This window comes from Poecilia latipinna, unplaced genomic scaffold, assembly GCF_001443285.1.
Source record: "Poecilia latipinna isolate Pla-1442-1.1 unplaced genomic scaffold, P_latipinna-1.0 Scaffold4227, whole genome shotgun sequence".
NCBI lineage: Eukaryota > Metazoa > Chordata > Actinopteri > Cyprinodontiformes > Poeciliidae > Poecilia > Poecilia latipinna.
This window is the reverse complement of record NW_015116843.1, coordinates 1-26,943: the sequence shown is the minus strand read 5'-3', so window position 1 is coordinate 26,943 and position 26,943 is coordinate 1. Positions and strand designations below refer to the sequence as shown.

The window sequence follows — 26,943 nt, the reverse complement described above, 5'->3', positions numbered from 1 at the left end:
CCATGTCCATGGCCAATCAGTGAACAGGAGCGAAAGCAGGGCTGGCTCGGCTGGCCCTGCTCCGAAGCAGGACCCTATATAGCAGGGCCAGCTTTGAAAAAAAGCTGGTGGAAACGCTCGTGATGCGAGCTGAGTAGAGCTGAACAGGTGGAAAAGGGGCTAATGGGTGTTGGCCAGCCTTAATAGGTTTTTGGTTATGTGTGACTCTTGCCTGTCTTATATGTTATGGCCATGTAAGTATGCAGCAGATAAAAGAGATAGTGGAAAGACACATAATTATTATATTCATTACAATACCTTTACTGGACTGATGTTAAGGCATCCAAATGACAACATTCAACTCAATCCACTGAGGGCAAAAAGAAGAAGTGGAATATTGTCCCAAGGATAAAACATCCAAACACAGGCTCAGTGGTGTGGTTCAGTATACACAGTCCGATATAGCCAGTCTAAGCTCTAAATTATAGAAATTGAACAGCAGCTAAACAATATGATATCCCGACACTGAGAAGTAAACTCAGTGGTTAATCTACGTCTCAAGCAGAAGGAAGGCAGCTGGTCTGAGATGAGTGAAAAGGCTGAACAGGAAAAACCAACAAGAAGCAGAGAAGACGGCCTCAGGTAGCTTCTCTCTAACACCTGCTCTGCAGCCTTGACTCGTCTCCCTTCATGGTTTTACAATTGTTCACACTTAATGATGTGACTGCTGACCTGACCACATCTGTTGAGTCTGATACCTCTAATCACAATTGATAAAGCTGTTTGTTTTTTTGACAAGTGAAATAAGACAAAATCATTTTGTTGTATATTTGTGCTAATAAATTCATGTTTACCCATCTTTGCATAAAACAAAATAGAAATTGTGTGTAAAATTATCTATCCAAACTGTGTTTGGGGTGAAATTTTCATAGAACTATACAACCATCTGTATGAGCAGTAAGTTCAAATGTAGCAATAATAGTATCTGGTAATGAGAGCAACCAAGTGGCAGGGCAGAACTCTCCCTGTTCTCCCACAGCCCACCCTGCTCATCCTCCCACTCAGTCCTCTTTCGTTCTTGCTTGTTCTTCTCTTCCCTCCTCAGCTCGTCATCCTCCTTTACTTTGTTTAAACTGTCACATCTGTGTCCTTCATGGCCTTCATAGCAGTGGCAGCGAAATCTGTTGGTGAGCTGCTGCAGGTCATTCTGTGATGGCCACCCACTGACAGTAAAGGTCCCGTTCCCTAAGGGGTGAATTTGGTAATTCTCAGAGCTCAGATGGAGGTAGTGGTGGGCAAGGGGGTCTTGGCGGACACACCGGCCGTTCCCTTGGCAGAGGAATTCACTGCAGACTTCAGCAGCACGGGTTACATTGGTGATATACCGACCAAGGCGACGAGTCAAGAAGGACTTCACCAAAGTGCAGTTATGCTGTAGAGACAAGCCAGTAGTCATATTGTGACATTTTGTTAAACATTCCTACAAATATATTTAGTTTACATCAGTTATAATTCTTGTAGCATAATGTTTCAGATCATAGTACATGTAACATCTTTCACACTGCAACTGTCTGATGAAACACCAAAACTGTTTAAACATCATAATATAGCATTTGCTGAAGATTTGAGTTATTTTATGTGGGGGAAAGTTGTCCTGGAATCTTTTTTCTAAAAATGGCTTTGTTATCCCGTCATTCTTCTGAAAATTTTTGCATATGAATTGAGGTTTAAAAACAATGATTTAGTTTTTTCAAAGTACTCGGCGTGATGGTGTTAGAGAAAGTTCAAAGCCACTTAGAATGTCAGGAATAAAATCAAAAAGCAAGATGATATAGGAAACCGCCTTCAGCCTCCCCTTGAGGCCAGGAGCTATGTGGACAGCTGATATCCTACTTTAATAAAATGTACACCTTCATGTCAAAGCACTTCACTATATGAAACAGGAAATTAGTGTTGAAAGTACACCTACCCTGGATGAGGTCAAGTTAAGGTCTCCCCAGATGATGAACCCTGCAGCTCCCAGAGCAGCACTCTCCCCAATAGTATGAATCAAGTCTTTCTGCAGAAAATACAGAAAACAAAAATAGGTACAGCTATCATTCATTTGTTGTCCATCATGATAAAACTAAGAATTGAGCTTTTGTCATTTAACGTTTTCCTCTTGAATGATAAAAATTGGATTCATATATGTTTTTTATAATTACTATTTGCCTCTGAAAAGAGTTTCTGACAACAGAAGACCCTTTTCTTGGATGTGCTTTTCTGTGGATGTCCAGCAGATGGCAGAAGTGAATTTAATTTTCAAAGTTTTCATCTTCAGTTTCAGTGAACAAAAACTTTGAAAACATAAAGTTTTGAATGTTTTGCGGACTATGAAAATAGGTAGCCAAGACGACTGCATTGCTTTGATACTATGGATTCTAGCACCAGATAGCAGCTAACTGCGTTGTTGCATGGCTTGTCATCTCCTGTGCAAATGTCTGAAGAAAGATGGGCAGTCCAAACACCCAGCCATGACTTGACCTTACATCAGAGAGTCCAGTAAATGGTAAAAGGAATTTGATTGTTGTGGTGAAGGGAATGCTGCAAGTCAATGACTCAATGCAATTTGTTGGGTTTCCTTACATTGAAAATTTCCTTCCATTTGGAACAATAAACTGAACCTGATTGCATTTCTGACAACTAGCATCAAATTGAAATGTATGTATCTAACTTTGAATCTGTCTTTTTTTTTATTTCCTTCATTTAACCAGGTAAAACCCCATTGAGGTCTAGATCTCATTTTCAAGATGGATCTGGGCAGAAATCTGCAGCACACAACAGCCTGATTACACCAAAAGTCTTTATGACTGGATAGAATTGGTCTATTCTCCTTTAAAAAATGTGTTGAGACATTGGCTGTTAATTGGTGCTATTTGAATAAACTGAACTGAATTTGTCCTTGTCACTTAAATAGACATTGCTGAGTAACTCCTCTGTCCTGAGTCTAAAGAGGCAAAGTGACTTTCCCTAAGTGCAAGTATATATATATATATATATATATATATATGCACACACACACACACACACACACGACTCTGGAAAAAAGTTAAGAGATCTCTTTAAATTGTTCCATGGACTCTGACTTACTGTGGTAAGAAAAGCCAGTGCATCATCTCGGTAGCCTAGTCTCAGGTAGACGTAGGTGGGAAGGTCATACTCCCTTGAGGTAAGTGAGGCAATCCGGAGAGACTCTTGGATTCTGTTGTGGGCAAAGTGCCAGTTACTGATGCTGTTGGAGTGACTCTTTCTGATTGCCACAGAGGGAAACAACGCTGTACTGCTGTTCCACAGCCACAACAGCTCATTGTTCCTCATCATCTCCGGCAGGGGACACAGGCCCGTGTAGTTCTGGTCGTGCAAGTTGTAGTTGTGACAGTCTGGGTAGAGGTAGAAACCCCAGAGGGCATTGGGCCTTAGCCGTGTTCCCAACTGTATTGTCCTTTGCATGAACGTTTTAGCACTTTTCTCAAATCGCCTCTGAGCCAGCACCTCCACCTGAGCTGCAGTCACATTAACATACGCCTTCTTGGTCAGCTCCTTCGACTTTTGCCTGTAAATGTTCTTTTTGTGCCAGTTACGGTCCCACTGAGGTCGCCAGAACTCCCAGTCAATGACAGCCAGGCCACGGAAATCCTCTGAAGGAATGAAGTGAACAATGTGCTGATAAGCTTTGAGCAGATGCATGTCCAGGCTGCAGTTTTGAGGCAGACCTCCATGAATGGCTTTGCCTTGTGACGTGTAGTAGGGGTAGTGGCCAAGCCGGTTTGCATAAAAAATTGTTACGTTTTGCCCTGTCCAAGTAGCACGTGGGCTTCCTTGTATGTGAAAAAGATGCTCAAGGTTGGTTGTAATATTGTACTTGATGGTACACATATCTAACGGAGCGTTCCAGGCAGCAATAAAGGGCTTCCGACGAATCAAGGGAAGCTTAGCAGGTTTTTGACCAAAGGCAGAATTGAAGAACAGTAACAGCCAAGAGCAGGTGATAGATATGGGTACTACTAGGTGGGAGGAGGATGTCCCGCCCACTGCCACCACATACATTCTTGGGATCAAACGTGTCACCTGTCAATCATCCTGAAGGAGAAGGAAGAAAGTTGAGAAATATGGGGAGTTAAAACAGGGTTTTGAAACTACTTGTAGAACACTTGACACTAGATATTTACTTACGCTGCATAAAGGTAAGAGTCAGGGTTAGGTTATGAATAAACAAATGAATGTATAAATGAATATAAGTCAATATTCCTGCTGTTTGACATTAAATCAGACCACATGTTTTCTGCTTTAGGTCAATTACCAAAATTATTCCAGTTTATTACATTTCAGAATAATAAGAGAGAGTCAAAAATTCCCATCTATTTCCTCAGTATTTGGTAGAATTTGTCAGGAATTTGGAGTATTTCTGTAGCTGATTTCTCCGTTTTTTTTAGCCTTAGGTTTCCAGTTGGACTGCTATCAGCAGGACCATATGAAGAACTAGCTGCTAGTTATTGAGTGTTTTACCTCAGTGGTAACACTTCCTTAAGGAAGTGTGCTCTCCTTAATGTCTATAGTACAATAACAATGTGCTATTGATCTGTTCAGTAGACTTGCTTGTAGTCTTTTATTTATTTGCTTTTGTGACAAAAAAAATAAAGGTTTCATTAAATATATACAAAAGTACAATTTCCTGCTTTTGTAACAGAAGAAATACATAAAATTTAGCAAGTGTTAGGCTTATCCAATAGGGATTAATGAATGCAAGGATTTGAAGTACAAAACATTCCTATTTGCCAAGTTAAGCTAATATATGGGGCTGCAGATGATAATAAATTCAGGACCGTTTGGGAGCTGGAAGAGCTGATTGTTCTTTGGGAGCCAAGCCACAAGTTTCTCTGAAAACTATTACCCTAAGTTCACTAAATGAATATGAGTATGTTGTACTGTAATAACACCCAAAACTTAATTTTTTAACCACTTATATAAAAAGGAAACTATTTTATTGAAACAATTCCTGCTTTCTGTTTGTTTCTCTGCTCAGACTTTTGACAGAAAATTTAGAAAGCAGTGATAGTTTGCTCACTTCTTTCGGTAAGACAAACTAAATTATTTGCCAAACTTCTCCCTAACTCAGAGCAGGTTGTCATGAAAATGAACATACAATTCACTCACAGTGCAGTTTCAAGTGTGCAAATGTACATGGAAAAATCTATCTAATAAGATACTGCTCTGAAAGCAAACGCTCATTCTTTAATAAGTGACTGCATAGATGAAGTGTTGGAGTTTATCTTTACACCTTAAACATCCTCAAAGTATTTTTTGTGACAAATAAAAAAAAGTGCTTTAATTAGTTGCTACATTGCAGGATACCTTGTTGGCCAAACTTTCTAAAGTCCTTCCACTGGCTCCTTGTACTCCTCTAATTAACACCTCTTTTTCATGAACATACTTATTGTATTGTTTCTATTTTTTCACAATAATTACAACATCCTTTACCTTGTTTATTAATTATATTAAGCGTACTATTTAATCCTGTAGGTCCAAATCTTGTTCTGGATATAATATCTTCTTTTTCTAATTCTGTTACATTTTCTTAATTTCCCAACTTTTTTTTGTGGATACTATAATAAAAAATAGCATTGCCTCCTCTGTCCCATTGCTCTTGCCATTTCTTCTTAATATGCATTTTTTTGTAATATTCTTAGCTCATGTTTAATTATTTTATTATTTAAATCAACAATATTTTCTCTCTCACTTCTTCAATCTATTCTAAAGCCATTAAAATTGCAATTAATTCACTTGTATATACTGTCAATTCTTTTATTTCTCGTAATATTTAAATCTGGGATTACAAAAGATATACCTACTTTATCATTTAACATTTTAGAAGTATCTGTATAAATCTGTAGATACTCCGAATATTCTCTTTCTATATAACTTTCCACCTCCTTATTTTCTAATTGTCTCCCTTTTTCAGCAAGTTTGAATCAACTTCAGCCTGTCCAAAGATCCATGATGGAATATCAGGAATAACAACCACAGGTCTACCTTGAAATGTATCTATTCCTACATATTTTACTTTATTCATAATTATCAACCCAAAACTACTAATTTATTTCTTTTCTTTTTCTTGACAAGGTTGCAGAGTAACATGTGGAGGATGAGCTTCATTATGTCCTTTAATATTTGCCCAGTAAATTATGGCTAGTTGTTCTCCCCTGAGCTCCAGCAGCATCTCACCCATCTCAGCCTGTAGAGCTGAAACTGGAGTTGTTTTCATCGCTCCACAACAAAGTCTTAATGCCTGATATTGTCTTCTGTCTATTTTTAAATAAACTACTTGAAGCTGAGTTGTATAAAATACACCCATAATCAAAAATTGATCTAATCAGTCCAATATAAATTGTCTTTAAAACTTTCCTATCTACACCCCATTTTCTTCCTCTCAAATATCTCATTATATTTAAAATATTTTTACTTTTTTCTACTATTTTATCTACATGTATCTTCTATGTAAGTTTTTTTTTTTTTTTATCAAATCAGATACCCATGTTTACCGTAATCGGACCTGTCCTTTCTATAACATCCCCATACAATTTGAGATTCACATTAAGATTTGATTTCCTATTTGTAAAAACAGCAAATTTAGATTTGGATGTTGAGAATCTAAATCCCCAATCTAAAGCCCGAGTTTCTACATTATGTAATGTCTCTTGCAATTTCTGATTTACAAATTCAAATTTTGTCCCCCTCTTCCAAATAATACCATCATACACAAATAATGAAACACCAAAAGATTTATCTATATTACTAAAAATATCATTAATCATTTTAATAAATAACATAGGACTAATTATACTACATTTGGGAGTGCCATTTTCTACTTGATATTTTGAACTTGTTTCCCTACCTATTTTTACTCTAATACTTCTTTCAGTTAAACATTTTTTTTTATCCATTTATATGTTTTACCCCTTATACTCTTTTGTTTAATTTGATCAACAGCCCTTCTTTCCACAACATGTCATAAGCCTTTTCCACATCCAAGAAGACTTATATTAATCTGGGCCCGTCTAACGCAGGATCTATTGTACTTCTGCCTTTTCTACATCCAAATTGATAAGACGGTAACACTTTATTTGAAGGGGGTGAATAAGACTGACATGACACTGTCATAAATATGACATAACACCTGTTATAAACATCAGTAAGTCTTCATGAATATTTATGACTGTTGTCATAAAGCGTCATTCGGTAAATTATGACACTTTTAATACAAAGTTGACATTATGAATGAAGGGATACAATTTTCTTTACATATCAGTAGAAGACACTTGAAAGAACATATGTTCAAAATATGTTATTTATATTTGTTTATTAAAGTATTTTACTGACTTCCTCTTGTTCATGTTTGTGACTGTTCCAACGTTACAGGCAGGAAGTAAAGAGGTCTGGTCATGTGACCTTTCACACTAGATACATGAAATTGATATTGCTTAGAGTAAACACATTATTATTTGATTTGAAAACTTAAATTAGCTGCCAAAAGTCAAAACAATTCTTCTAGAGCTTCCAGAATTTAGAAAAAAATGTCATGTAACAATTGTTGTCAGTGGGATTCTCCTTAGATTCCAAGAAATAAATTAACCTGTTATTTACCATTTTTTCCATCATTTTACCTAAACATGATATTAGAGCTATTAGTCTATATCTTTCAGCTGAATTAGGATCTTTACCAGGTTTACAAATAGGAATAACGATCACTTCTTTTCATCCATCAGCTAATATCCCTTCCTCCCAAATCTTATTATACAATTCTAATAATATTTCTTTACTTACACCACTAAGATTATTTAACATACTATAACTGATTTGATCATTCCCAGGAGTTGATTTATTGGAATTATTCAATGCTTTATTCCTAACTTCATATTTAAAAAAAATCCTCATATTCTTCATCATTATGAAATAATTCAATATTCCTTTGTAATGTTATTCCATGTGCTCTTTTTTCTTTATTATTTATATTTTCTGTACTATGTATCTTTGCAAATACTTTAGATAATAACCCAGCTTTATTTTATTATCTGTTAAAATATTTCCATTATCTTTTATTATTTGGAAAAAATAATCTTTTACATTTCCAGACATTTTTTGATAGTATTCCAAACCCTGTCTAATGCAGTATTTCCCTCCAAAGATTCACAGTATTTTCTCTAATAATCCTTTTTAGCATATCATTTTCTTAACTTCTGCCTGTTTCCTTTTATAATTTATTACATTCCAGAAAGAAATAATTTTCTTAAGTATTTTAAAAGCTTTATTCCGCTGTTTAATTGCTGTTGAACATTCTGGTGTCCACCAAGGAACCATCTTCTTTTTTTTATTACCACTACTTCTAGGAATGAAACTTTTGGCTGTATCAATAAGAAATTGACTAATTTCTAAATTTAATTCATTTATCGGTTTACTTGTATCTACATTTTTCATGTTAACCTCACTCGTCATTTCAAAATTGTCCCAGTTTGCTTTTCCAAATTTCCATCCCCTCTCAATTTCTACCTGGTCTTCCTCAGTATCTATTCCTATGCTGGCAAAAATTGGATAATGATCACTCCCCATTGTGCTTTCTTTAAATAGTCTCCAGCTGCAAATATCAGCAATAGAATGAGAAACCAATGTCAGATCAATGGCAGATTTCTTACCTCTTACAAAGTCCACCCGAGTACCTACTCCATTAAAATGACCAATTCTTTTTCGTCAATCACCTCTTCTAAAATCCCTCCATTATGATCATCTTGATCTCCCCATAAAGTGCATTGAAATTCCCACAACAAACTGTTTTCCCTCTCCAGTGTCCTCGGATTGATTCAAGTTTTAACTTTTCTAATTGTTTGCAGGGTTATAATAATTTGTTATTTTAATATTTCCATCATTTGTCCAGATTTCTTCAGCAATAAATTCTAAATCTGATATTATTTGGAGCTGATTAAATTTCAGGTTTTCCTTTAAGAATATGGCACAGTCTCCTCTATTCCCATTTATCCTGTCTTTAAATAAAACTGAGTAACCATGAACAATAAACTGCAATGATGGCTTGAGCCATGTTTCTTGAATGCATATTATGTCTGGTTTTGTATTTAGATTATTAATGAAGCCTTTAAATTCCTGACCATTTGCTATTAGACTGCAGGCGTTCAATTGTAATATTTGAATTATGTGACAATTTGATAAGCCTCAGCTTCAGATGATCCTTCACTGTGTCTTAAGTTCATCATGGATTTTTTCCCCAAGATAAATCTTTGACATTAAAAGACTATTATTTTTATCTTCCCAGTTTTAGTTCTTGCTTGTTCTGAACAATTTATGATATATACAAGGAAATGAATCAATTTTTCTAATGTAATATTACATTGGTTATTGTCTGTCACTCTTTTCTCTTCATAAGTTGTTTTTGGAGCATTTTCATTCTTGTTCACCCCTTTCCCTGCTCCAGCATAAGTAACTCCCTTATCTGCTTTAACTCTTTGAATTTCAGCTGCCTCTTTTCCTACCATGCATCCTGCATATACTGCAGTATGACTTCCTCCACAGTTACAACATTTAACAGAACTGTTTCCACACTCACCATAAGGATGTTCAACTACCACATCTCTATTTCCCTTTACAAACATTCGCAGTATGTCCATATCTTTGACATTTATAACATCTGAAAGGTGGTGGAATATAAGTTCTTATTAAAGCTCATGTATCTGATCATCACTTTATCAGGCAGAACTCTATCCTTGAACTCCTGTAAAAACCTATAATCTCTCCTCATTTTATTATTTTCTTTAGCTCCTCCAAATTTTCTCCTACAAGAATCTGATTTTACTCCTTTTATTTCTTCTTTTACACACCTTTGTAATTTTAGAGTTTTGTTCTTTTGTTCAGGATTTTTACAGATGATAAGTAAGCTTCCATCCCTTAAGACTTTAGCTCTACATCTCCAATATCCATCCATCCATCCATCCATCCATCCATCCATCCATCCATCCATCCATCCATCCATCCATCCATCCATCCATCCATCCATCCAACCATCCATCCATCCATCCATCCATCCATTTTCTTAACACCCTTGTCCCCTGTGGGGTCTGGAGGGTTGCTGATGCCGATCTCCAGCTAACGTTCCGGGCGAGAGGCGGGGTACTCCATCTCCAATAGTTTTTTTTAAATCCATTTGATATTTGACAAAATGATAGGACTTACTCCTGTCCTGCTTTAAATTTTAGTATAACTTTGAAATCTTCCATTATTATTTCTTTCCTTTGTCAGTTCTTTCTTCCTCATCCTGAAGAGATCTTTTACCAGCATTTAGACCAGGGGTCACCAACTCCAGTCCTCCAGTCCTACCATCCTGTAACTTTTAGATACGTCTCTGCTCAAACACACCTGGATCAAATAAACTGCTCGTTTCCAGCCTATTGCAGAGAGGAATGAATGCTGGTGAGGGAATTCAGACATTTTGGAGCAGAGGTGAATCTAAAAGTTACAGGATGGTAGCCCTGGAGGACTGGAGTTGGTGATCCCTGATTTAGTCCCTTTTTAACTTTATCTTTCCCTCCTCCTCCTCTTCCTCTTCTATTTTCTACCATAGACCATCCTATATCCATATTTTCAACTTCCGAAAGCCCACCGTTACAACTAGTCACTCTTGATCCACTCTCAATCCAGATTATGCCAAAATCCACCTTTAACCCTTGTATGTCGAAATGGGGTCCAACTGACCACACACACATAAAACCTGTATCATTTTCCATAGACCTCTACCTTTGCCTCAGTCCTCGCACGCACAAGGGTTAAATTCAGCTTATTACTTGCCAGGTAACGTTTAGGCTCTCTTAATTCAAACAATCCATGTTCTCTAATCAGCTACAGCTGTCCCCGCGCACTGCAGTCGCTCTGATCACTGCGAGTCCCACTGACCTGCCCACCCAAACACCCAGAAAGGTCAAATTTAGTTTTCTGGGGTTTTTGGTTAATTGTGTCTTGCCCTTTATTGTTTCCAGCTGTCCCCGCTCCCCCTGGTCATCCTCTGTGTATTTAACCCCACCTGTGTCACCTGCTCCCTGTCGGATCCTAATCGTGTCTAATGTTCTGTCTTAGGTGTCGTGTCTCGTGAACCCTGCCTTTGTTCTGTTGTGAACTTCATTATTCATCATTAAAACCATAATTTTCACTACAACCTGGGGCCACCGCATCTCATCCTCAACACAAAAACACAATTCATGACACTCTCAGGTCTTTTGGTTCTGGTCTGCTCTGCATCCCCAGAACCAGAACCAAACAAGAACCAGCATTCGGCTTCTATGCTCCAGAAATCTAGAACAAACTTCAAGAAAACTGCAAAACAGTCGAAACACTGAGTTCCTTTAAACCAAGACTAAAAACCCACCTGTTTAGAGTTGCTATTGAAACATTATAAGTGAAACAATCAACATTCTGATATGTAACAACGGCACTTAAAATGTAATGACTGTGTGTTCTACGTCTGTGTATTTTTGTGTTGTTTTTTTTTTATGTAAAGCACTCTGAACTGCCTTGTTGCTGAAATGTGCTATACAAATAAACTTGATTGGCAACCTTTTTTGCAAATACATGAACTAATCAAGCATTTTTTTTACCGCAGCTCCGTCTCCACACGTCTCTCTCTGTTGGTTTGAATTCTCCTGTCCAGTAAGTGTCCACAGATCTGGAAGCCAATTGCCACTTATTAAAGTTTATTAGACAACTGAAGAGAAACACCGAATCAAAAGTTACATTATAATGTGAAAAACACAAAAAGTCCTCTTGCGTCGATGTGAAAAGTCAAACTGCTAAAATGACAATGTATCTAGACTGCAAAACATTTTTTGGAAATTCATACACAAACATTTTGTAACAACTTCCTCTATAGGTTAGATTTAGTGATGGGGCAACACTTAAGCTGGAGGTCAAAACAGGGATGACAACATTTGGAATTCAATGTGCATGGATCGTTTTTGCATGCTTCTCTATTTTAGGGCAATTTAGATTTTGACTCTACATGCTAAAACTAAATGTACTGAAGCTGAATGTTCAACATAGGTCAAATCTGGATAAGAGTATCACTGAAATTGGATGATGCAAGTACAACAAATGTTCTTATGACATGTTAAGGAAGTGCCAGGTTCCTCTTCAAAAAGAGATTGTAGATCTCAACAAGGTTTTTTTTTATCTGGTTAAATAAATGTTATAAGTATTTCATAGGGATTTTTTTCATGATGTACTCCTTGGAATATGGACCAGAATTCTAATCTATCAGATTGCACAATCCTCGAGCCCAGGTCCTACACTCTCTACTACTTCCGAGGTTTAAGAAGGTTTGGGATAAAATATCACAGATTTCACATTTCACTGTTTTAAATTCAGCAAAACATCATTATGTATCCTGAAACTGAAGCTAGCTTACCATGTATGCAGGGAAACTCCTGTCCTGTTCCTGTGAATGTATTGATAAAAGACTCTGAGTTGGAGCTGAAATCACTTCCATCTGCAGCCTGGCAGAGAGCTGAGGACACATGATTTAACCAGAGGAATTTGCTGTTTTTCACTTTGGAGGTTTTTTTTTATTTCAGCCAAAACTTAGATGCAGAATAAAGGACATTAACAAGGAACAGATCTCAAACCCATGGCTCCTTGGTCCTAAAACCACTTTAGGCTGTACAACATGAACCTTTACATACTGTGAATTTCTACTGAGACATTTTGAGTTCTTTGTTTAGACAAAGACTCTAAATCAACAGCAGGATATATAAGAGTTGGAATAAGAGGACAACTTTTCAAATTTCAACAAAACTACAGTTTGTGTCCTTGTGGAGCGCTCTAGTTATCTGACCCTACATGTGTTTAATACTTTGTTTGTATCACAACAGAGCAGAAGCTGAAGATTAATGATGCTCAGTCCATGTTTACAGTCTGGTTTTGTCTCCAGATGAATGAGTTCTGTGGGCACCTTGGAGCCGCGGTCAGCTCTGCTATCGATTAGGAAAGGAGTTTGTTGATGTCTGTGGTTCCTGTGGAGTGGAACAGCTCCACTCTTTCAATGTACACAAGGGGTTGTGGTTGAAAGCGTCTGTGTTGGAAAACTGTGGTGGTGTTGAACCACAGCCGCCACTTGAGACACATTCAGGTGTCAGAAGTTCAGCAGGTCCAACTGCAGCTGATAGTAGATATGATTTACTTTGCATGAACTCTGAAGACAGTCATTCAAACCTGAATGAACAACACCTCAGCAAACTATTATGCTTACTCCTGAAAAAAACAACAACTAAGAATCCTGAATGTCCCTGAAATTTTGACAGGCACACATTAAAAAGGACAATAAAATTCTCTTGAGCAAATGCATTAAAGGCACAAGTGGTAGAGGCACCAGCCTTGTGTTGGGAAATCAAGCTGATTCCTGAAGGAGGATCCGAGGGGCTCAACCCAAAGTAACACACACACACACACACACACACACACACACACACACACACACACACACACACACACCATCTGTTATAAAAATGAGCCCCAAACCTAACTGGACTTCAGCTAATCTCATCCACCTTATTCAGGATCATTTACTAATAGTTCATCATTCTGACCTGAGGGGGGAGCGTGTAAACATATAATGGCTTTAGTTTGTCCTCTGCAATGTCGTTACTATCCTGTATATTGTAAACAAGAGAATCACTGCTTGGCGTCAACCATGTGAATCAGGACAAAATATGTTGTTTTTGATTTTGTCCTTATACTTTAAAATATTTTAATCTAATACCACTTTTTTTTATTAAACCATGTTAAACAGAGCTCGTTGATAGCAATATTATGTGAAATTGAAGCTGTGTATGTCCAAGTATAATGTTAGTGTATAGTGTAGCAGGATAAATGGTACGCTGGCACTTTAAGAAGGCCAATTTTGGCTGCTGCATATAAGCAAGTCTCCACCTGTCATGAGGCTGCTTGCGATGTGACGTCTGTATCCATCTGCCTCCATCTCTGTCTGTTGTTACAACTGTGCTGGCCTCTCCTCTGCTGCACCTCTAATACCTGGACCGATTTGTCCTTTTGTTTGATTGCTGGCAGGAAGCTGCACTGCACTGCACAGGCTGATCTGTCCATCTGGTGATGCAGTAACTTACCAAGTCATAGCCTCCTGATGAACCGTTGATTAGCGTTACACCTGGTTTGATGCTCGCTGCTGTTTTGCCTATAAAAAGAACATGTTTTAAAAGACCAACCTGAACTTTCCCCTGTCCTCCGGGGCATTGATGGCATTAGCTAACTCTCGCTTGTTTGCTAAAGCTAACTTCGGTTATTTCTCAGCTAGCATTATGTGCAACACAAATGCTTTTTAGTTCAGTTCACCTCCTAGAATATGCAGATGCTACATGAGTGGAAAAAGCTGCATCTGGAAAATGGGTTGCTCTACAGGCGAGTTGGGGAAAGATAGCAGTTAGTCCTGCCCATAAAATACAAGTCTCTTGTTCTGAAACATCTCCATGATGATATGGGGCATGTTGGCACTGAGGGGGTCCTCAATCTGGCAAGGCAAAGGTTCTACTGGCCCTATATGAAAAGAGAGATTGAGGAATATGTCACCAACAGGTGTCCATGTATTGAGCAAAAAAAGCCTGTGAGTCACACTCGTGCACCCATGGGAAGCATTACAACCAGCTCCCCTCTGGAACTTGTGTGTATCGACTACCTTCACCTTGAAGCCAGCAGAGGAGGCTATCAGTACATCCTGGTGGTAGTCGATCATTTCACATGGTATGCACAGGCATATGCAACAAGAAACAAGTCTGGGCAGACTGCAGCAGAACGCATATTCAATGACTTCATTCCATGATTTGGGTTCCCTTCTAAATTACACCATGATCAGGGACATGAGTTTGAAAACGAGCTGTTTCGCACTCTGTGCCAGCTGTCAGACATTGGCCACTCCCGAACATCACCATACCAACCCTCAAGGTAATCCTGCTGAGCGGTTTAACTGTACATTGCTGCAGATGTTAAGGACTCTGTCAGAAAAGGAGAAGGATGATTGAAAGGACCATCTCCCACAAATTGTACGTGCGTACATTTGTACGAGACATGAGTCCACTGGTCAAATGGTCAAAATGGATGTCCCAGGCTTACCGCATTGCTCAAGAAAACAGCAAGCAGTCAAGTGCTAGAGGGAAGTCGTACTACGACCAGAAGATGAAAGGGGCAGTACTCCAACCTGGAGACCATGTACTGGTGCGGAACCTTGGAAAGCATGGTGGACCTGGAAAACTAAGGTCATATTGGGAGAAGATTATTTATGTTGTTAAAGAACAAGTATCTGAGAATCCTGTGTACATGGTTTATCCTGAGGGTGGAGATGAAAACAAAACAAGAAACCTCCAACGAAATCTGCTACTTCCCATAAGTGACCTGCCTGTAGAAACACTTCAGGATGCCTCAAAGTCAGTGGTCAGGAGGAAATCACAAAAACAACATTCAGAAGCCAGTGATTTAAGGAGACAGGATGTGGAGTGTGATGACACTGACAACTCAGAGGGGTTAGGGTTAGGACAGTGACTAACTCTAGCCCTAACCCTACCCACCATAAAGAGAAGAAAAAACTTGAACGTAGGGAAGATAACAGGTGCTGTCCAAATTCACCATTTTTACTCGCATAATATTGCCTTAAAAGTCGAGGGCCTTGACAATAGTTACTAATTTTGGTAAATTCAAGCTGGTGACGTCCTAGTCCGAGTTAGACGACAACACAACTGGACAACAGCTGATGGAAATGAAATGTGTGTCACCAAAGGAGCCCGGAGGGACGAAGGATGCTAACGTGTTGCTAGCTAGCGGTAAGTTGGCTTATTAATTATCTTCATCTAATTATAAACAGTGCAGTAAAGATATATAACTTACGTTGGTCTCATAAATAATTATTTTATCAATTTTATTGTGACTTGTATGATTACTACTATAACAATCATTCAACTTCGTGTTATAAATGCATGGAGGCTCTGTTTGTTGCGACTTATATTTTTATTCATAAACTTAACCTGGTTTTAATTAAGCTCCGTATGACAGAGAGACTTTGATATTGTGAGGTTGTTGTTATAACTTGTTCATCAATGTTTTAATCTTCAACATATATTTGCAGTCTAAGTAAATGAAGATGAAAGATGAAGCCAGAGAGATCAGGTGTTAGAAAACTTAAAGACTTTTCTGTCTCAGAAGAAGCTCTGGCTCCACCAGATCAACAAGCAGCTCTGAGGATGAACCTTCACATTGTCTTCATGATGCAAGTTTGTTTTTGTTTTTTCAATGAGGAGCTAGCTACATTTTCAACAACAAAAGCTGCTGTGTTACCAGCACCAAGTGCTTAATAAACATGATTTGATTTAAAGATAACTGGACAGAATTATTCCCCTTGTTAATCTAACATTTCTCTTTCATACATTTTATTCATTGTTGTCTTTCAGGGCCTTGTGATGGACTGGTGACCTGTCCATGGTGAACCCTGCCTCTCATCTGATGGCTGCCAGAGATGGGCACCACCAACCCCCCTCACCACCCTGCAAGGATCAGTGTGTTCAGATCATGGATGGAAAGCTTTTAAGGTCATTTGTCTCCTTAAGTATGCTCAATACTTAAGCTTAAAACAGCTTCATAGTTAATACCAACATCAGCTGATTCTATGACATTGCTGACTATTTTTTTTTACTTCTAACATAAACAGGTAAAGAGAACATCCAGAAATGTTTTTACCCCCCAGGCATCGGGTCCCAATCATCAATTCTGATGATGTCACATACAATACATGGCGAATCCACAACATCTTAAAATTGTAAGTATTATTTTTTTATTTGCCATTTTTCTGTACTCGTTAAATACAAATGCTTTCTGTTTAATTGCTCTATTGTTCTTTTTTTGTAGGTTTCTGTAAGGTGCAGTGAACGGGAATGTTCTGTTGTTGATCCTCACTTTCATTTTTTATTGTCACACTTAAGTTTTCATGTTCATTGTGTTCACTTTAGATGTGTAAACTGATAATTTATGTAAAGTTCATAAAGTTGTGAGTAAAACTGGACAATTTTAAAATGTCATTAATAAAACAAAATATTTGAATTACCTTGAACATCTTGTGTAATTAATCTTTCCATGTAATTGTAGCATAAAACAATGTAAGTACTGTAGTGTAGTTATGCATGTAATGTACAAAATAGGAAAGTAGGGATAAAGAAGACTTTTATGAGTAATTAAAATTGTACTTTATTAGCAATAGCTGTAAATCAAAACTAAAAATTACATGTAATTTAAATACATTACTAATATATTCGCAGTATATTTAAAATATATTAAAAGTATATTTTTAATATAATCCTATGACAGAATTAGTACACTCAAAATATATAAATAGTACATAAAAAGTATACTTAAAGTACACTAAGTACAACTTGAAGTTGTTCCAAAAAAGTAGTTTAAGTATACTAAATATACTAAAAGTTGTAATTTAATACTATTTAAATACTATTAAAGTATAATAAGCACAAAATTAGTTGTTTCAAAATTGTACAGTTAAAGTACATTAATCAAAGTATTCTAAAGATTTAACACACTAAAGTATACTTTTATTTTTACTTGGGTATGCATATTTTTTAATGAGAAAAATAAGGCATTTTTTGAGAGTTTGGTAAATTAAGTTGCAAGTTCACATTTAAACTTTTAAAAGCTAGCAAAGTATGCAGTTTCATGAACTACTGTAAAATGACAACGTTTTGTAATTCTACTACAGGACTACTATGATTTTATTATGATAAAAATGGGTTGAAATCACAGTAACCATGTTATATAATTACTGTGCTATTTTAAAGAAATGACAGTAACACTAATCAAATTACAGTAAAACTACCATAAAATCAGTAAAACTGCAATAACATTACAGTAAAGTTACTGTAATTTCTTTACTGTAAAAATGACAGTAACTGGCTGGCAACCCTGCTGCCAGTAAGTTACAGTAAATTCTACAGTGACTTTTTTTTATAGTGTACTCTTCTTCTGTGTTGTGGGTCTGATTTTCTTAGGATTAAAATAAAGGTGCCTAATAATGTTACTGTAGATACTGTTACAGTAGTTACAGTCAGGGGTGCAGTAATGAGGGGAAAAGTGATGACAATTCTAGGGGCCCATGACCAACAGGGGGCCCTCTACAATTTATTTATTTATTTTTTCTTCATAGAAATAAAAAAAATCGGGGCCCTGTCAATTACAAAATTAATCATATTATATTTTCAAAGATTGTTTTTAGCAGTAAAAATTTAATGTTCCCACTCCCAGACCATAAAACACACATCTATATTTGTGCCGTGCTGCAGCTAGCATAGCACAGAGCTGTGCAGATTCAAACTGTGAATGCTCAGTTTAGTTAGCATAGCTACCAATGACTGCAGATAAACGGTTTCTTGTAATGATAAGTTGTTTCTCCACCATTACCGCATTTAGCAGTGAGTGAATGAGGCTAACTGACAACGCTAAGAGCGTCCTACTAGTTCTGATTGGTTGTTTTGGTCAGAACGGTTCATTACTTTAACCAGTAATTCAGGAAGGAGATGGAGGAGATTGATTGTTTTCACAGATTATCTGTCTCATAACAAACTGCTACATCATGACAGCTTTAACAAATATGGAGAAAACATATTTTTATTAGTTATGTACTGCAGATGAATAAAATGCAACTACATAGCTTTTTGAGAAGTCTGGATTGCTTCATGTATATTTTGCACGTTGCTTTTGACTGTTGCTCATGAGGAGACATTTCAATAATCTAATAGAAAAGAATGTAAGCAACCTACTTGCATACTGGATGTGGACTGTTGGATGTTAAATTCATGAGCAGTAAATATTGTGCTAGTATCAGTATTGGACCACAGAAAGCAAGGCAAATGCAAGCCTTTAAAATTGTGACACAGTCTGTCTGGTTTAGAGAACAGGATGAGATTAAAGGTAGAGAGACTGTTGGACTGATTATTCCTTGGAGGTCCATGGAGCTACACATTTTCAGATACATAACCATGGAACAGAATTTTCCTTCAGTCACACTCAAAGCTGACTGGCCCAGTTTAACCAGAGCAAAGAAGGAAGAATTTGAGAAATTTGTTCCAGTGAATGAATGTGGTCATGTTTCATGTTGCTCTCACAGGAAGAAAACAACCAGGGGAGTACAGGGACGACCAAGACTGGCATCCTTCGATCCTTCAGAGGGAACGCTGATCATTGAGCCTGATGGACCCTGAAGCTGCAGGAGTCACTGTGCTAGGACAAAGAGGCGTAGTGAGTGAAAACTGCTAGATGATCAGAAGATATGATCATAGATGATCATTTGCTTACAGTAGAACTCAGAGCACACAGCAACATCCTGAACACATTGGTGCTTTATTATATGATCAATTTGGCTCATCATCCAGTACGACATTTAGCTGAGGGAGTGGGGGAGACATGACTTTGAATGAAAAACCAGAAATCATCTGACCGTCAGTTCCACCATGAACCAGGTTTTAATGGTGGTTTGTAAACAAGTAGTAAAAACAATATGGCCTATTTGATATACTTTTGCAAGTATATCAAATAAGTTGGTATTTAATTTGCACTTTACTGGATTCTGCTAAATTTAAGATTTATTGTAATATAAAAATAACAATAGTGGGGAGATGCTGAAGGCTTCAACTGAGGAACTTGCCCTATTGGTGCCATTCATGTAAGAAGTCTACTCTTGGTAGCAACATCAACAGAAGGAATGACTAGCTGCTGGGTTTTACACACGTGGAGACAGAAGTGATTTAAGCACCTTAATTCAATGAGTTTTATTGATTTACAGTTTATCTATGACTCTCATCATCAGATATGTCTACAAGCCAATATATAAGCAAATGTGTGACCAAAGTTTTTCTACTATCATGGTACAACGGACACCAAATGCAAACACTCACCTCAATATAAACAGCTGCACAACACATCCCAACCTGTCCAAATGTACATTTTAGATGATAACAGTGGGTTCAGATTACATAGAAGGTAACAACATCAGCTAAAGATTTGGGGATATTACAACATTAAATGTATTATGATGTGCTGAAGGTTTTCCTCTAGACTCTGAAATGGTCCCGCGCATTTGGATTTCCAGTGGCTTATCTCTCCTCCAAATTATACCTCCATTTACTACGCTGAACTGTGACTTGATTCCTCTGTCATTCAGTGTTTCTGGTGAACTGAGGGAATAATTAACAATAAAAACACACAGTTAACAAGAAATTACGATTATTAGGGAAATGTGGACTGTATGGCCTACAGGGGATTTACATATCAGTGGTTAAAGAGTTACTTGAGTAATAGATTACAATAAGTACAAATTAACAACGCAAAGTCAAAACTCAAATAGTAAAATGTGGTCTTCCACAAGGCTCAGTCCTAGGACCTAAATTATTTATACTTTATTTAAATAATGTTTTTGCAGTATCCAGTATTTTGAAGTCTGTAATGTTTGCTGACAATACAAATTTATTTTTTTTCTGGAAAATATATGGACGAAATAATAAAAACAGTAGAAAAAAAGCTAGCTGAGTTTAAAACAGATCAAACCAAAATAACTTTGAGCAGATTTCTGCTGTAGTTTCTTAATTTAGTTTAGTTTTTAAAGGACTTTGCCAAAGTTTAATCTACAAGTCATGGAGAGCGTAAAAGAAAGTTTGACAGTTACAACGGTCAAAATCAACTATGTACATCCTCAGTGCTTCACAAGTAACATCCAGATGTTGCACATTGAATGCATGGAATAAAACTCCTGGGATTTATGCCTATGGGTATAGCAGCTGGTGACTGTTGGCTGTTGTTGACTTAACTCTGAGCTCCTCTGTATATCAGTGGAAGACCACTAGTCTGACACCTGAAGGTTGACTCCAACTGGGTCATCAACACGGCACAGACCCAAATACTGAAACGAAACAACTGACAGATGAAAGAATCAAGGTTTCAATGGCTCAGTCAAAATCCAGACCGACTCAAATGGTGTGTGACAAAAAGAAGGCTACAAAGAAATGAACAAATCTTCATGAAGTGAAGCAATGTGGTACAGAAGCTGTTCATAAATTGTTAGGAAACAGCATTTGACTACTGGAGAACTGTTTGTGGTCGATATTAGCGTCTGACTTCCTGCTGTTCCAGTCTCATTTTAGCAGCGAGCTTAATCCACAAGCCTCAGATCCTGTAAACTAATCAAGACTCTTGACTGCAGCATTTGATCTTTGACCTGAGTCACTTTAATCTGTGTCTGTGTGCTGACAACATCCTGGAAACCAACACCATCTCCTGAATAGAAAATAACTTTTATAGAACGCTGTAACTAGCTTTAATCTGTCTGCCTAAAAAAAATTGCCCCCCACGCTGCAGGATTTTAAGACTATTTACTGTAAGTGGTTATGAGTCAGAGCATCTGTTAAAAAGCTCAAAAGCCACCTAAGTGAATCTTTAGATGTTACAGCTTTTGCCATCTGAATAAAAACTAATAGCGACAGATAAAATGGGTTTTGCTTTTCTGAATTCTAAACGGCAAAACTTTGCTCCGTTCTGTGGGTTTCTGTTCAGGGTGAGCTAACATTCTTTGCATGACAGAGCGTCCTCTTTCTCCTCCTCCTTCCTTCATCACCCAAAACACTCAAGCCATGCTGTAACACTAAAAGGTGCCGCCTCGCACAGGATTTAAAAATATACTTCATCCCCCGTCCTGGTGCCAAACAACAGATCTATAGGAGAGCTGCTTTCAGCAGCTTACTGGTTAAAAAGTGGCATCACAAGGTTAAAAGCTCACCTGCCCCTGCTGGAGTATCATCTTTAGGGGTCACAGTAGAGGTCATGGCAGTCCATCTGAAACTAACGTCCAAGAGGCCTGAACTTGTCTTTCCGTCACTTTCCGTCACCAAACAGTCATCCACACTTATATACAGCTAAGGAAGGGGAAGAGAGGGAGGGGAGAGCGTCAGCACCACAACACAGCAAGAGAGAGGAGAGGGAGGGAGAAAGGAAGGGAGGGAATGAAAGAGAGGCAGAGTCACAAAGACGAGAGAGAAACACACAGAAAGAGAGGGAGAGAGAGAGCTTTTAATTCCATCTGAGCTCACTGAGCTCTTAGGAGGTCTGATCCTTTGCTAGAAAAGACTCAGCTCATTCATTTCACTCAATCTCCAAAACAGACATTTGCTAAACTGTCTCTGCACATGCAGGCCTGGTTAAAGTCCCCAAACGATGTGCTGCTTCTAGTTGGTAAGGTTTTCAACCAATTCACAGATACTCTGACTGGATCTATACTTTAAGCTCTTGATAGCATTGTCCATTCTCAAACTATCTTGATGATGATTTAGAAATAGGTGTCATCCAATACCTTCAGTCTAAATGTGATCATGTTCAGTTTGTTGTTCAGTCCAGTTACTGTCACTCACCAAATTCTGTGAATTTTCTTTCTACTGTTGTACATCCGGCTAAAGCCATTAGAGCCACTTCGCTTTTGTTTAAGCCCATTGTCTTTTTCCCACCTACAACTGATCCCAAATTCCATCCCACACACTGTTCACTCCCATATCACCACATGATTTAAGTCAAACTTGAAAACATTTCAGAAGTCAACAATAATTTCCCCTTGTTTCAAAAGCTCCAACTTCATGAATTTTGTCTCCATCCAGGTAGCAACGACCTTCTGGTCAAGGTCTTGAATTTCCGTGCTCTAAACTAAAAACATAAGGGAACTGTGCTGTTTAAATGCTGAATGTTTAAATGCTCCATATTTGTTCTACTTGGCTCTATGTTAAACAGTTTAATGAAACCCATTTAGATTTGGAATACTTTGTTAAAATTTTTCACAGTAATGTGACAGTCCGTAAGTTGAAGACAAGCTAGTACCCTGCAGCTCTGAAAGTATGGCTGGTGGAGTATACAGGATCTGAAGACAGCAGACTACCGACTCAGCAGATTGCTGATGACTTTTGAGTCGCAGACATCTTTAACCACATCAGCTTACGAACCCTGAGAAAACTAGAGTAGACAAAAAAGCAAATTCCAAGAGGTCCTAAAACATATCACAAGAACACAATTCAAGACAAATACAATTAAGAACAAAAAGCTGTTTTTCATCTGCATGTATTTTCTTGATTTGACTGTGTTGTTGCTGTGCTAATTAAATGATAGGACATGTGAACCCTGCCCCAGCTCAGATTCCAGCGGTTTACCACACATATTTACAACCACAAAAGAAACCCAATTCCCTGTCTGTTAAATATAGACATGGATTTTATCTCTTTTGACTGGTAATGCTTTTCATGTTGCGCAAATATGTCATCCAACTTGACAGCCTCTACAGACATCTGCAGACTGAAATGCAATTTAGTTTGCATTCCTCTAATACTTGGCTACATCTTACAATGGAGGGCAACAGATTATCATGGAAGAAACCCGACTCATCAAAACTTGGTTTGTCATTTTACCATCATAACATTAACATATGTTTTTATTTACTGCTTTGGACTCAAGATGAAACTGGGAAGGTAAATGTCTCTAATAATCCTCTTATGATTTACAAACATTATTTTAAAATAGCATTATAAAAGCAGGTCTTCCTTAACAGTGTGCCTAAGTGTAATCTAAATTATTTGCACAATAAATGGATTGAATAAGATCAATCCGCTGATGTGCCTCCAAAGTGTTGTAGGCACATCACTGTGTGCAATGCCTCAGCTGTAATCCTGATAAATACAATATGACACTAAAATGGATTGTTTGAGACTTAAAACAGCTTAAACTCAACATAATCTTCATAAAACAAAGCTAGCAAAAGAGAATCCAGTAATGATGGACGGTTTTGGCGTGGGGATGTGCAATATGGCATAAAATTCATATCGCAATACATATTGTGATGGGTGGCGGTAATGATATGTATCACAATATTATTTGTGTAAGACCTACAACAAAAATGAATAAAGTCAGACACTAATTGAGTGGAATGTATATGTATTAAAACTCATTTAAACAGTCATTATAAACATTACACCTTATTTGTATGTAATGTTTGTTTTGTTTTATGCTGCTGCCCATCATTACCAGGCCTTCCTTCAAAAATCTCATTTTAAGGGAGACCTTGTATATTGCTTGTATTTTCTAACTTTCACACATTTTGCAAATTAAATTTTTCTGCTCCTGGTTTTACTGTTTAACCCTCCAGTGGTCTTAAGAGAGGGGGTCATTTAAAGACCACACTTTGTTTTTACTCTGAGCTCCATCCAGTGGAGTACACGTTTACTAGGTTTTTTTCTTTTTGTGTGTGTGGTTCTGAAAAGGCCTTCAGACCGTCATCACCATAGACCAAATTCTACCATATACCATTTATATCGTGCATTCCTATTTTGGACCCATTTTCTTGTTTTCTGTTTTTTTTCTTACACTGAAGATTCTCCAACAAGCCAGCTAAACAATGAGTGGATAGAAATATGTAAACCTGAGATATTTAGTTGTTCTTTTAATTAACAGTTATTTCAAACTGTTTGGTTTATAGCAGTGCTTTTCAAACTTTTTCAGACTGAGGACCACTTAACCCATTTAACAAACACTCAGCGTCAAACTAAAATATTGGTCTTTTAACTCACTTATTGTTGTCTTCTGTGTTCATCTTAATAAACAAAACGGTGGTGCTGTTTTGCAAATATGACTGGATATGATAAAACCATGAACAAGTCTATTCGGGGCTTTTTGAGTTATTGGCAGAGTCTGGTTTGTGGAGTCTAAGCTTTCCAATAATGTCAAACACATAATCAAAAACAAACTTGTTCTTTACTACAAGTGTTGTGTGCATGGCATTTTTGGCAAAATAATAATAAATTTTTTATTAATGACTTGTTTGAAGGGGAGATTCTGAAATCATTTGATCAGATTCAAGAGAAGTGTAGGTTGTGCTTCATCTGGTTTTTACAGTTGAGAAGTTACCTGATGTCCCACATGGGATGGTCTCTTCTTATATCACTACCTGCTGATTTAGAAATGTTCTTTATAAAGGTCACTAAAGAAAAAAATCTGACAAAACGTTGTTAAATCTATATAAATGTTTACAGTCTTGTATGTTAGGGAGGCCTCCTAAGACAAAGGAAAGGTGGGAACTAGAAATGAACGTTTTGATTGATGATCAAGAATTTGAGCCAGTGTGTGAAAATGGACATAAACCGACTAACAGCCCAACATGGAAAGAGTTTTGTTGGAAAGTAATTGTTAGATATTACTATTTCAAAATGATACATTATACAAAGACTACATTTGTTTTAGCCTTTGTTTTAAAGCTAAAACAGTCCTCGCACGCACAAGTGTTAAGAGATAAAAGAAACAAAAAGAAAAGGCGGTGGATAACAGACGACGGGAGCAGCCGCTCTATTTGCTGCACTATGATTTGGAGGCAAGTTATGTTTTTTCATAAATTAAACATTCATTAAACATTTTTAATTGAATAAACATAAACATATATAATAATGACCTTTACATATAATACTAAACATTTCCACATATCATCTCCAATATCCACCGGACTCACAGTTGCGTGATATGTCAGCTGTTTGGGATTCCCCTCTGTTCTTATGTCACTGCGCTTTCTGATTGGCTACCTGTCACATTCAGCAGGTTGTATTCTCGTTCCCAGTCAGGGTAAACCCCACAGGCTGCGATAAAAAATGCGATAATAAAAAGGTTGGGGACCACTGCTTTAAACCACTCAATCCAGGTCTTCAGGTTAGCCTGCCAAGCATGTTTTAACTGTCTCCCTAAAACATGCAGGGAGGCCAGATGGGTGTCTCCGTACTGTTGAAGAAGATTTGGTAACACTTTATTTGAAGGGGGGTGAATAAGACTGACATGACACTGTCATAAACATGACATAACACCTGTCATAAACATCAGTAAGTCTTCATGAATATTTATGACTGTTGTCATAAAGTGTCATTCGGTAAATTATGACACTTTTAATACAAAGTTGACATTCAAAATGTCTTTGTTATGACAACTTGACATTAACCAAGAAATCATTACTGTTCAAACTTTACCTTTAATAACATAAAGTTACCTAATTTTTAAAGTGCAATCAGTAATACTTTTATAACAAATTTACATCAGTAATGATTTCTTGGTTAATGTCAAGTTGTCATAACAAAGACATTTTGAATAATGTCAACTTTGTATTAAAAGTGTGATAATTCACCGAATGACGCTTTATGACAACAGTCATAAATATTCATGAAGGCTTATTCATGTTCATGACAGGTGTTATGTCATGTTTATGACAGTGTCATGACAGTCTTATTCAACCCCCTTCAAATACAGTGTTACCGAAGATTTTAAGGTTATTAATATTTAGGAAAAATCTCTGGGTCAATCTTCTTGTCACGGATCCCAGGTTCTCCCAGCGGGCCGAAATGAAACCACACATAAAACAACGATGAGTGTAGACGTCACAGAATTACAGAGTTTAATCCAATAAAAGACAAGTATGAAATTACAACAGAAACTGCAGAAGAACCTGAGACGAAGAGGATGGAGAAAAAAAAGGCAAAGATGCGTCTTTGGAGAGTGCTGATACAAAAGCAAGATAAGGCAGCAATCTGATTTGTTACTCCTGCGTACAAATTTTTATAGTAAAGGCGTGTTTTTCCTCTTTAATATATTCAAATAAGGCGTATCTCTGCTTGACCAACTGGAAGCTGTCCTGGACCCTCTTAAAAGTTAGAAACTCCTTACAATTTGCTTCCTAGATCAAAGGCGATCAGCCCGAAACCTGGGAATAGTGATGGACTCTGACCTGAACCTTCAGAGCCACATTAAGACAGTCACAAAGTCGGC

The 26,943-nt window shown here is 37.3% G+C and overlaps 1 protein-coding gene and 1 long non-coding RNA gene across 2 annotated transcripts; one reads left to right on the top strand and one right to left on the bottom strand.

The window, feature by feature from the left end:
- Positions 1-276: 276 nt before the first annotated feature.
- On the bottom strand, positions 277-22,458 carry hyal4 (hyaluronidase 4). The gene is made up of 4 exons (XM_015025640.1): positions 21,893-22,458; positions 3,109-4,098; positions 1,949-2,038; positions 277-1,411 (listed from the first exon to the last, which is right to left on the bottom strand). Exons 2-4 carry the CDS (start codon positions 4,063-4,065, stop codon positions 914-916), a joined length of 1,545 nt encoding a protein of 514 aa, XP_014881126.1. The 5' UTR covers positions 4,066-4,098; positions 21,893-22,458; the 3' UTR covers positions 277-913.
- On the top strand, positions 16,611-17,085 carry LOC106942378 (uncharacterized). The gene is made up of 3 exons (XR_001423616.1): positions 16,611-16,652; positions 16,772-16,879; positions 16,969-17,085. It is a non-coding gene; the product is annotated as an uncharacterized LOC106942378 (long non-coding RNA).
- Positions 22,459-26,943: the final 4,485 nt, after the last annotated feature.

Bases quoted from the DNA above. Each gene is read 5' to 3' on its own strand.
- hyal4 (XM_015025640.1), bottom strand. From the start codon at position 4,065: ATGTATGTGGTGGCAGTGGGCGGGACATCCTCCTCCCACCTAGTAGTA. The intron at 2,039-3,108 runs GTAAGTCAGAGT...TATTTTCTGCAG, and splicing joins CACTGGCTTTTCTTACCACA to AAAGACTTGATTCATACTAT. The intron at 1,412-1,948 runs GTAGGTGTACTT...TTGTCTCTACAG, and splicing joins TTAACTTGACCTCATCCAGG to CATAACTGCACTTTGGTGAA.